Source organism: Copidosoma floridanum, unplaced genomic scaffold, assembly GCF_036245765.1.
Source record: "Copidosoma floridanum isolate Cflo_tuat_1 unplaced genomic scaffold, Cflo_Japanese_pri ptg000025l, whole genome shotgun sequence".
NCBI lineage: Eukaryota > Metazoa > Arthropoda > Insecta > Hymenoptera > Encyrtidae > Copidosoma > Copidosoma floridanum.
The window spans coordinates 4,565,609-4,578,591 of NW_028321902.1; the positions used below are offsets into that span (position 1 = coordinate 4,565,609).

The 12,983-nt window shown below is 32.9% G+C and overlaps 1 protein-coding gene across 1 annotated transcript; it reads left to right on the top strand.

Annotated features, from left to right (window-relative positions):
* The first annotated feature begins 7,540 nt into the window (after nucleotides 1-7,540).
* On the top strand, nucleotides 7,541-9,647 carry LOC149373948 (uncharacterized). The gene is made up of 2 exons (XM_089595363.1): nucleotides 7,541-7,676; nucleotides 8,325-9,647. The coding sequence occupies exon 2, from the start codon at nucleotides 8,446-8,448 to the stop codon at nucleotides 9,370-9,372; it is 927 nt and encodes a 308-aa protein (XP_089451489.1). The 5' UTR covers nucleotides 7,541-7,676; nucleotides 8,325-8,445; the 3' UTR covers nucleotides 9,373-9,647.
* Nucleotides 9,648-12,983: the final 3,336 nt, after the last annotated feature.

Consider the following 12,983-nt stretch of genomic DNA (forward strand, 5'->3'; position numbering starts at 1 on the left):
TAATAGAACGCTGTAGTATACCTATATGTGGCAAAGCAAGACGTATATATACAAACTTACCATCTACCCAAATTGGTGTAGTCATACTAAGGCGTTATATTTACGATTACCGGTCACCTACAATACTAGTATATATTGGCTATTATTATTCATAGTATAATAGTAAGTACATAACATCAAAAATTTGGTTTTAAACTTTTGGATGCTTAAATTTTTATAGTTTTACATATTCACACAACGGAAGTTTTTTAAATTTGAGTTTATGCAATATTACAGATAAATTTAAAATAAATCATAGCAAAATTTTCAATGTTTCAACTGTGAAGTACATGATATAAACCCCATACTAAATTAGACCTGATTTTACCCTTGCACGTGATAACCCACCCGCGCAAACTTGCGGGAATTGAGTAGTTTCTATATGCATACATATTTGTTTTGATAAAATTGTAATGACATATTAAATGAAGTATGTTCACACTGTGTCGATGATCTAAAATGATAATATTTAACTTTTTTGTTCTTTCAAAAGAGAAAAATAGACAAAAATTTGTATTTATGGATCATGGAACATAAAATTATATAAGCAATCACAATATGATTTAGATCGCCCGAGGCGCGTCAAACGTAACTGAAAAGAAAAGAAAAAATTTCTGCGAAAATGAGTATACCTTTGCAGTCGCTGCTCCTCTGTGTGTCTGATGCAACAAAGTTTTAAAAACCTTTATTGTTCGAGGCTCGAACTGCAATATGTTAAAAAATGAGACGGAGATATCATTGAATATTCAGAGTTTGGTAAAAAAAAGGAAACATGTAATATGCGTACGTAAGTACGTGTGTATCAATTGTGCTTCAAATGTTATTCAGTGAATTACTTATATTTTAAATATAATTTAAAAAATAAAAAATGTGTTAACATAAGATTTTTATTATACTCATACGATAAATAAAATTTTTTTTTATGTTTACTATTTTTTTCACACTAAATTGCGTGTTTTTATTATCAACACAAAAGCCTCAAAATACTACCTGTGTATCTGATTATTTGATGTTTCTTCTGTTAAATTGAGGTCCAAGCGCGCCGTCTTTTCGTTAAAATAAAGTTGTTAATTCCGATTAATTTAAGCCAAATTGATTTATTTACGTTTTACTTTATGTAATTTATTAACAAAAATGATTCAAAATTATAAAATTTCAAAACTTTCTATTAAAAATCTTATCTGATAAAAATTGTAACTATATTAAATAATTACCATTGCTTATTAAGTAGCTGTTTTTTAGTGCTATATTTACAAAAAAAGGCTCGAAAAAAGAAATAGGTTGGAAACGAAGGGGTTTTTCAAGAAAAAACAAAATGAGAAAATATAGCCATATGTTTAAACAAATTATTGTATAGTAAAAAAATTTTTTTTCAATATTATAAATGAATAGTTCATTAATGTTGTTTTTTTTATCAGAATCGGGAATAGAGGTGTTTTGTCTCCTTCAAGTTGCGTATAAGAAATAACAGAAAATTGGATCCAATTAAGAAAATGGACGAATCTATGGAATTTTTCCTAATTTTGCGGGGGGGGGGGGGCTAAAGCTGCTGCAGAGGTTCCGAATCTGGAGTGGGGAGTAGCGAAGGGTCCTTAAGGATAGTGAGGGGACGTAGGGAGTCATGGAAAAAATAATGGAAAATTTAATTGGAAATTTTCTGAATAAATGTGTATACATAATATATTATTACGAAGTAATAATATTCTGGACTACCATGATAAAAAATACATTGAAAATATTTGAAAAAAATTTGAAGAATACATGTACTTTATGGTTTTATGAACATATTAAACATTTTTAAAAAATTCAATGACTCAATTATATAAACAAAATAGAAGAACTTTCAAAAATGCAATAAAAAGGCAGTATTTTGGGTTTATAAAAAAATTATGAAAAAAAAAAAAAAAAGTATGAACACGCCAGGAGTCTGACTCCCAATTCCACTGGTCCCAGCGAGCGACTACGTTTTTTTTTTCGACATTACTAGAAGTCTATAGAAGCTCAAGCCAAGCCTAACACATGGGTAGGTCAGAGCCAGTGTGCACACAACTCTGACGACTGAAAAGCTAATTCGGCTATATATACTAACCAACTACTTTTTTCGCCACTTGCGGGAACGGAACCGGAGCCACGCGGTTGAAGGTGCAATTACAATAGCAGTGTTGTCTATCCATTGTCGATAACCAATTAATAATAGTATTGTAGGTGACCGGTAACCGCTAATAGAACGCTGTAGTATACCTATATGTGGCAAAAGGCTATACATATTTATATAAACTATAAACTTACCAATGAGACCGAACATCGACGGCCAATCAAGTCGTGTTTTAAAAAAGCGACGCATCACTTTTTTGAGGGAGTTTGAGAGTGTGTCTTCCCCGTTGCTGAGAGGCAAAACGAGGTCCTATTTTCGTCTGCATGATCTCGGTCAATTTTCATTCGAAAACATTGTTCCTCCAATCATTTTCAAGGGGATTCACTTAATCTCCTAATTTCTAATCAGGCAAGTCTGGTATGATTATCAGTACACGAAACTAACTTTACGTTATAAATTCAGGAATGGTATTTTTCGATATCAAACGAAAAATCATTGAAAGCATTAGATAAAAAAAATTTCAATCTACTTTCACGTTTCATTCAAAGTATTTTGCAATAATAATCGAACTACAAAAAATAGATTAATCAACAGTTAACTTCTATGTATCGTATTTTTGATAACAATTAAGTAATCAACTTCTCGAATACAAAATTTCAAGTCATTTCAAGCTTTCGTCACTCAATGCCTTTCATGATTTCCAATATCAAAGATTAACAACATGTGTTATTTCAGAATCACACTTGACGAGAAATTAGTTTAATTTTTTAGATTACCCGGATGTTTCTCATAGATATATTTTTGATAAGCATTTCTCTCTCGTTGATTCACCTTATTGCAATCGACTTGAATTAGAATTGTGTTGCCAATAACTCAGTATTAAAAAGTTGTTGCTTTGAACATTTTGTAATTGCGATCTTTGAAAGGGATTTTACTTTCTTTATTTGCCAACCTAACGAGCCTTGGCGACTCCAAGTCGGATCATCTTGTAACTCGTCTCATTTTGTCACACGCATTTATTGAGAATTTTTTATACAATCCGAATATTATCCTAAAAAGATCGATGGCTTACTCTTTGAAACATGTCTTCGTCAATGAATAATAGTGATAATAATAACCCATAGCTAAATGCTTGGAGTTATAATCTAAACATTAACTAGTTATGTCGGTATGGTAACACTAAAACAAATGGGTTCAGGTGTTCAAAGAACTTCAGAAAAAACTTGATTATCATCTGGATTACGGCTACGATAATGTCCAATAATTCTATGTATCTAGATATGAATAATATTAATATTTTAATATAATTATGTTTATTACACAACCTGTGAAAAAATCTTTAAGTTCACGTATTAGAAATTTAGATAGTACGCAGCGTTTGAGTAATGCGTGCTTATAGATAAATGTTATCAACGAAAATATCAATTTCACTAACTTTAAGCGAAGTCACAAGTTCTCATTCCTTTTCATGTAAAGTTTAAATTTCTTCAGAATGATTTACATCCTAAACATGAATCAACATATTTTGACTTACAACACAAAATTACTGTCACTTACTTATTCTGGCACATCGATGTATTTCAATAACTCGAAATAGTTGAAATAATTCGGAAATCTCAAATAATCTCATGGTGACATTTTTCCGAATATTTAGGAAGTGTTGCATATAATGACCAGTAAAATAGGGCTTTTCAGATTTTGTTGCTCTTCATATTGAAATTGTTTTTCTACAGTCTCTTTGAGGAATCGATTTGATTTCAAAATCATAAATTAAACATTAGAAAATAATAGGGGCTGACTGTATACAACAGTTACCATACTTACTTTCATTCATTTTTTCTTTTTAAAGATGCTATACAGGCTTCATCGTGTTTCAGAGGAGAAGATCAGCAAAAAATGAAGCCTTCAGGAAAAATAATGATAAATTGCGATGTGTATTGAAATGCATTTATTTAAAATCGTTGATCACATTGATATTTTTATACCAGCATTATAATAATTTTGAGAGCATTGTAAAATAAAAGTGTACAAGAATTTATTAACTTAAAAAAATCTTGAAACATAAACGTGTATCGTTGTAATAATATTTTAACCAATTTTTAACACAATCGCCTAAATTTTGTTAACTAACTAAAATTGCACGATTAAATGGAATAAACACAGCAATATTTAATAATCCTGTCCTAATACACTGAGCATACGCTTATAGAGACAAACAACAATTTAAAAGAAAACTTTGATAGTGAAAACTATTAAATGTGGTAACAAAAAATATCACCTAGTGAAGGAAAGTGAGGCTCTTGTATGTGCCTCTCGAGATCCGAGGACGTGTCGCAAATATACAGGCACATATTGCAGCGAAAAGGATGTCGAATAGCCACGTGCCTCGTGTAATCGCTGATTTGGCTAAAAGACCCTGATGGGCACGCGGTGCAGTGATAGAAGTGGTCATCAAGTTTGTGGCTCATGAGACTACTTGAATCAGTGAATATTTTCTGACATTCGCCACATGGGAACAAATGCCGATTGCGCACATGATTCTCAAGATAACTGCTTCGGACAAAAGTTTGTGGGCATTGAGTGCAGCGATGGTTGTGCTCAGACCCAATGTGTTTTACGAGGCTGCTTTTGCTGGTAAATGATTGCGGACACTCGTCGCAGCGAAATATGTTGTGCTGGACATTTATGTGCTGCATAAGAACTTCGTTTTGGATGGAATTAGATGGTGAGCAATTGACGTTTGCTTTTGTATGTATTTTCATGTGGTTTTTAAGTTGGTGTCTCAGTCGAAAAGATTTATGACAAACTGTACAGCCAAGAGACTTAGTTCCTGTGTGAATCAATTGGTGACTTGCGAGATGATGTTTACGTCGAAAAGTTTTTGGACAAATAGAGCAACTATAGGGCCTTTCGTCCTTGTGGATTAGCATGTGCCTCGTGAGATCATTATTTTGATTAAAAGTTTGTGAACAAACCGAGCACTGGTATGGTTTTTCGCCGGAATGGATTCGCATGTGCCTCGTCAGATCATTATTTTGATTAAAAGTTCGTGAACAAACCGAGCACTCAAATGGTTGTTCGCCGGAATGAATACGCATGTGTTTTTGAAGGTTGGCTTTACTACTGAATTTTCGTGAACACAAATCGCACTGATATAGGTTTTCACCAGAATGGATCTTCATGTGAATTCTAAAGTAGTCGTGCCGGCGAAATTTTAGTGAACACAAATCGCACTGATATGGTTTCTCACCAGAATGGATCCGCATGTGAATTCTAAAGTAGTCTTGCCGGCGAAATTTTTTTAGACACACATCGCATTGAAATGGTTTTTCATCAGAATGGGTCTGAATGTGTTTTTGAAGGTAACTTTTCACACTGAACTTTTGGGGACACACATTGCACTGAAATGGCTTTTCACCTGTGTGAATACGCATGTGTAGTGTAAGAAAACTGGGAAAAAGAAAAGTCTTTTGGCATATGTCACAACGATGGCATTTCGTTGAGGAACTCAGTTTTTCGGCCATATTTGTTGTAAACAAAATTTCCTTGCAGTTTGAAATTCTCCTGTGGTTCTTAGTATGTTGTTGATTTTTTTGAAGCCATAGGGTTGCAGGACCTCTGGTTGATGATTAGGAGAATAAGCTGGACGATTTTCTTCTGTTAAAAAAAATAGCAAGCAACATCGCTTGTTTTATCATACATTTCATTAGGTTTCTTTGTCATTTTGATGACGTTAAAATATGAAAAAAATGTCTTAGCGTTTTTAAACATTTCAAAAATGATAAATTTATCATGACTTTTAATAACCTAATTATGTAAAATGTATACACGTATGGGTTAAAAATAGAAGAAGAAATAACAGTTTGTTTTCCTTTTGTGTACTGCATACGTAAGTATTAAATTTTTTTCTTCTTTGATGAAACCCGAAGTTAATAAATATTTACTTAAGTTGACCCTAAAACCTGGTAACATGCCACAGAAAGTTATTTTTTAACGAATGTAAATGACCTCATTGCGTTTTACTAGAAAGAATGTTTATGCGTAATACGAAAATTTCATGTAAACACTTTTCATATCGACAAGAAATGAATGAGGTAGAAAATACTCGAAAGAAGGAAATTTCATGGTAGTAATAAGTAAAGTACTTGTTAGTTCATCTTAAAGTCAAAACATTGGTTTATTTTTTCAGTAAATAAATGCAAAACGTGTGATGATGATGATGATGATGAAGCACATTTGAATAAGTCAATAATTGATACAAGTACAAGACTATAAAAAAATTAATTTTTGAACTGACTTACTTGTTTTGTTGAATGAAGAGGTGCGATTCAAACTGTGCGATGTCTGAAAATTCAATGACAGTGTAAAAATTATACCCCAATTGGTTATACATTTTTTTGTGTCGAAAAAAGACACTAATGAAGTAATGATTATTCCTACTTTCGACATATCTCGCATTAGGCAGTGTTTCATCAAAGATATAGTTTGATAAAAAAATAATACACATAGCAATATCGATAGTCATTGTATTTTATAACTTCTTCACGGAAAAAAAATTTAGTAAGCTTAGCTATAAAAAGTAAATAACAATAGTTGAGTGGTTGTTCTGGCAATTTTCATAGTTGAACAAATTAAAGTTAGTTATATAGCAATCAATTTGTGGTTGGATCGACCAATCAATTTAATTATGCAATACACCGCCAAATTTTTTTCCCGTGATACGGAAAAGAAATTGGTCAACTTAAAAATTAAAAATAGTAAAAATATGAAGATAGTCACTCTTAACTATAATGTAACAGTTAAATATAGTAGTGAGTTACATTAAATATTTACGTACTTAAAATGGCCAAAAAAAATTATTTTTTATTATAATAGACTATTTTATTTTGTTATAGTAACCAAAGAATCAATAGTTGTTTCGGTTAGTTTTTTTTTTTTGCATTTTATATTGAAAGTAATACAATAACTTAGCAGCATTCACTTGAGCTTATAAAAATTACTGTGGAAACATGAAGAATTGGTATTTTAACACCAATGTTTAGGGACTTTTTACTTTTGGCAACTTAATTTTACCATTTAATGGCTGTTCCCAATAATCTACTGCATTAAAAATCATCTCTATGGTTTTTGGTTCTTTCAACTACTGAATTCAGTGAATCCTAGCTGCTCTACGTACTTACAGCGTGAGGCGTACGGTAAATACCAATAACCAACTATCATGTCATTAGTGATATCTCTGACGACACTAAAAAATACCTACGACCATTTCAAAACTTACTGTAAGTACAGCATTGGGTTTCAAACGCCTACAACGGTTTGGATAGCAGTTCTTTGCGTGAGAGCGAGAAGTCGATGCTCTAACTATTTTCGTACAGCAATATTTGACTAACGCAATAATATTTTTTTAAGTAATCGTGTAATAAGTGATATATTTAAAAAAAAAGACATATTAAGATTGTTAAACAAAGATATCGAATAAAAATTCGATTCGCCACGTGTTTGAGCAACCAAGTCCACACAGAGTATCCATAAAGTCAGAAAGGTGAGTGTTTTTTATTTACTAGTACTCTGGCTTATTGCCAAATATCTAAAAAATATTTGTATGGTTTGGGAAACACAACTTATCATGCCTGGACAAAGTTTACAAAGTACATCTTTGTTTAGTAGGTTAAGTGTTTTCATGTCACTAAAGGTAACAAAGCAACTGTTTTCTGGGCTGTAGTGGGGTATAGATTCATCGATGCACATGGCAAACTGTATGGAACTTTCTTTAATTTACCAAGGAAAAGGGGCCTAATAAATGTACTATTAGTTATTATTAATATTAGTATCTCTAGTAGCTCCATAGCGTCGGATGTATTAGTCGCACTTTACTGGTAAAACTGTAGTATTTTGGATACATTTAAATATTGTTTGTTGTTGTCCTTCGAAACTCCATCTGGCCCAGTAGAAATTATCAGAGCCATGTGACCTCCATTTATATCAAAAACTAGAATTTTCCCGTTCAATTGATCATACACATTTTTTTACAATTTTTAAATCTGTAAGAAAATTAACATAAATTATTTTGTTCACGATTGCTCGCTTTCCTCAATATGATATTTAATGCAACATGATCTCCAAGAAAATGTTTGTCTTGAAAAAGTATTAAGTAGAATTCACTCCTACTTTATCATTTGTTTTTTTTCAGTGGCACTGGTCATCGAATCACAGAACTGGTATTACTACGTCGAAAAACACCCAATACCAACGTCAACAGCCAAAGAATCCGCAGCTGCAACTTCTTAACTGACACGTTGTTCACAACAAATATGGCCGAAAAACCGAGTTCTTCAACGAAATGCCATCGTTGTGATGTATGCCAAAAGACTTTTCCTTTTCCCAGTTTTCTTACACTACACATGCGTATTCACACAGGTGAAAAGCCATTTCAGTGCAATTTGTGTCCCAAAAAATTCCGTCGTCATGACTACCTTAAAAATCACATGCGTATTCATTCCGGCGAACAACCATTTGAGTGCTCGGTTTGTTCACAAGCTTTTAATCAAAGTAATGATCTGACGAGGCACATGCGAATCCATTCCGGCGAAAAACCATTTGAGTGCTCGGTTTGTTCACAAGCTTTCAATCAAAATAATGATCTGACGAGGCACATGCGACTTCACAGGGAAGAGGAGCCCTTCAGTTGCTGTATTTGTTCGCAAACTTTTCGACGCAAACATCATCTCATGGATCACATGCAAATCCATATGAGTGAAAATAAGTCATTCCAGTGCTCAGAATGTTCCCAAACCTTTAGACGAAAGTCGAACCTCGTAACTCACATACGCATTCATACCAACGAAAGGCCCTTTAAGTGCTCAATTTGTCTAAAATTTTTTAGAAGACGCCAACATCTTAAATGTCACATGGAAACACAGCACAGTGATGCTTATCACTGCACTCAATGTCCACAAACTTTTGACCAAAGCAGTTGTCTCGAAAATCACATGTACAATCGTCACTTTTCTCAGTGTGGAAAAAGCCAACAAACTTTCACTGATTACCATAGCCCCACGCATCAAGAACTTGATAATCATTTCTATCGCTGCATGACGTGTCCGCGATCTTTTCGTCAAATCAACAATTACAATTACCATGTAGCTCATCGCCACCCATTTCGTTGTGACATGTGCGATTACTTTTGCAACACATCCTCCGATCTCTTGTGGCACAAACGCGATTGCCATGATCTTTGATTATGTGAGGCCAAGTCATTCACCGTCGAAAAACTCGACAAAATATTACTGAAATTCACGTTAACGGTTTTAAATCGGATTTTCATTTTAACTGAGGAGTGCTGTATGGCTTCAGGAATAAACTTGAGGTTAATGTATCCAATTTACACTTAATTTTGCACAATGATATTTGCTATAATACGTATTTTATGAAAATGATTAAATATTGAAATATTTTTTGAGTTAAAAAATTTTTTTGCTCCTTCGTTTTTCAAGTTATGACAAATTTATTATATTTCTGCGATTTATGTATTGATTTGATTGATGATTTTAAATAAACGAATTAGAAATAAAAAAATGTATAGACTTATTTTAGTTTTTATAAATATACTTTTTTTTACAATTGTTCACTTTTCACACAGCTAAGTATAATTACTTTATGTTTTTTGTAGTTTACATTTATTTAGTTTCATATCATTACACTTGATATTTATTTTTATTGGCTTTTAAATAATAATTAAAAAAAAAAAAACATTTTTCACTCTCATTAGTATAAGGATATTTTAATCGTAACGTATTGGAATTCTTTAGGAGTCCCGTATCATTTACTCCATTATATAATATAAATATGACATATCCTATCTTAAAAAGAGAATAATTTCAAATTCAGCCTTTTTTTATCCGTTATGTGATGTTCGACTGTACATCACGTGATTATGATTCAAACGGATTCGAATGATATTCCCCAGGTTATAAAAATAAACGATCAGCGTATCATTATTATAATCATACTTTGTTTTGAAAAAATTTAATGGTCAATTAATACCGTTCGTAAGTTACAAAACTACAAAAAAGAAATATGCATCATTAACGTGTTATCAATTAACGCGCGAAGTTCAACTGATTAGTCTGTTAAAAGTTATAAAAAACGACGATTCTCCGTATCGCAGTGAATAGTGTTTCTCGTCGAACTATTGCTTTCACTAAGATCTGGACGTAAACGCGTGGAAAATACCAATTTTTGTCTTAAACTCACCAATACCAATTATTTCTTCAACAATATTTCTTGATAACAGTTTGAGAAATGATTAATGTTATCATTAGATTCGTAGACATCTAATAGTTTGGATCACAACTCTTTCTTTAGTGATGTAAGAAGACTAAAAAAATTTCTTTGTTCTATATATTTGTGTAAAACTATTTGATTAACGATATTTATTTAATTCGTGCGAAGTCAAAAGAAAATGCTTGCATAAAGGAGCCAGATTACCATTTTTAAACGACATAATAATCTACTAATTCAATTCAGCAAGTAATTGAATAATCAAGCAATTGAGAATCTATAGAAACAAAAGGTAAGTTTGGAATTCAAAAACAAATATTCAGCTTAAATATTATCCACTAATGTAATAAATCATCAATATTTTTACAGTTATTAATAATAAAAAACCAATATTTAAACTTTCTGATAATCTTATGATTATTTGATCCACTGTTACTATAAAATGTTCTCTTCTTCTATTCTTTAATTACTCCTTGTCGATGAGAAAAAGAATTTCATGAATAAGATCAGCTTATATTCTTGTCTGTAAGTATCTATTTATTGGCAATATAATGCAAAATGTATCATATTCAAAATGTTAAAAAACATCAAAAACCATTTTTTTTACATAAAATACTTCATCAAGATCACAAAGAAACCTAATGAAATATATGATAAAATAATCGATGTTGCTTGCTATTTTTTTTAACAGAAGAAAATCGTCCAGCTTATTCTCCTAATCATCAACCAGAGGACCTGCAACCCTATGGCTTCGAAAAAATCAACGACGTACTAAGAACCACAGGAGAATTTGCAACTGGAAGTTAATTTTGTTCACAACAAATATGGCCGAAAAACCGAGTTCCTCAACGAAATGCCATCGTTGTGATATATGCCGAAAGACTTTTCCTTATTCTAGTTCACTTATGTTACACATGCGTATCCATACAGGTGAAAAGCCATTTCAGTGCAATGTGTGTCTAAAAAAATTTCGCCGGCAAGACTGCTTTAGAATTCACATGCGGATCCATTCTGGTGAAAAACCATACCAGTGCTCGGTTTGTTCACGAGCTTTCACTACAAATGGTGATATCACAAGGCACATGCGAATCCATTCGGGTGAAAAACCATATCAGTGCACGTTGTGTCCACAAAAATATTGCCGGCGAGACTATCTTAGAATTCACATGCGGATCCATTCTGGTGAAAAACCATTTCAGTGCACGTTGTGTCCACAAAAATTTCACCGGCGAGACCATCTTAGAATTCACATGCGGATCCATTCTGGTGAAAAACCACATCAGTGCGATTTGTGTCCCAAAAAGTTTAGCTATAAACACAGCCTTAAAAAACACATGCGGATCCATTTAGGTGAAAAACCATATCAGTGCACGTTGTGTCCACAAAAATTTCACCGGCGAGACTATCTTAGAACTCACATGAAGATCCATTCTGGTGAAAACCCGTATCTGTGCTTGGTTTGTTTACAAGCTTTTAATCAAAATAGTGATCTCACGATGCACAAGCAAATCCACAAGGACGACGAGAGGCCTTTTAGTTGCTCTATTTGTCCAAAAACTTTTCGACGTAAACATCATCTCGCAGGTCACCAATTGATTCACACAGGAACTAAGTCCTTTAAGTGTACAGTTTGTCATAAATCTTTTCGACTGAGACACCAACTTAAAAATCATATGAAAATACATACGAAAGCGAGCACCAATTGCTCACCATCTAATTCCAACCAAAACGAAGTTCTTATGCAGCACATAAATGTCCAGCACAACATATTTCGCTGCGACGAGTGTCCGCAATCATTTACCAGCAAAAGCAGCCTCGTAAAACACATTGGGTCTGAGCACAACCATCGCTGCACTCAATGCCCACAAACTTTTGTCCGAAGCAGTTATCTTGAGAATCACATGCGCAATCGGCATTTGTTCCCATGTGGCGAATGTCAGAAAATATTCACTGATTCAAGTAGTCTCATGAGCCACAAACTTGATGACCACTTCTATCACTGTACCGCGTGCCCATCAGGGTCTTTTAGCCAAATCAGCGATTACACGAGGCACGTGGCTATTCGACATCCTTTTCGCTGCAATATGTGCCTGTATATTTGCGACACGTCCTCGGATCTCGAGAGGCACATACAAGAGCCTCACTTTCCTTCACTAGGTGATATTTTTTGTTACCACATTTAATAGTTTCCACTATCAAAGTTTTCTTTTAAATTGTTGTTTGTCTCTATAAGCGTATGCTCAGTGTATTAAGGCAGGATTATTAAATATTGCTGTGTTTATTCCATTTAATCGTGCAATTTCAGTTAGTTAACAAAATTTAGGCGATTGTGTTAAAAGTTGTGTTAAAAATTTAGAAAATTATTATATTGCTGGTATAAATGTATAAATGTGATCAACGATTATAAATAAATGCATTTGAATACACACTGTGATTTATCCTTTTATTTCTGAAATGCTCATTTTCTTGCATCTTCTGACTGAATGTATAAGTATAGCAGCAACTTTGCGCTGCAGCTCTCGTTCTACTTGAAATTTTATATTCATAATTTCTAAAAGAAAGATATTTT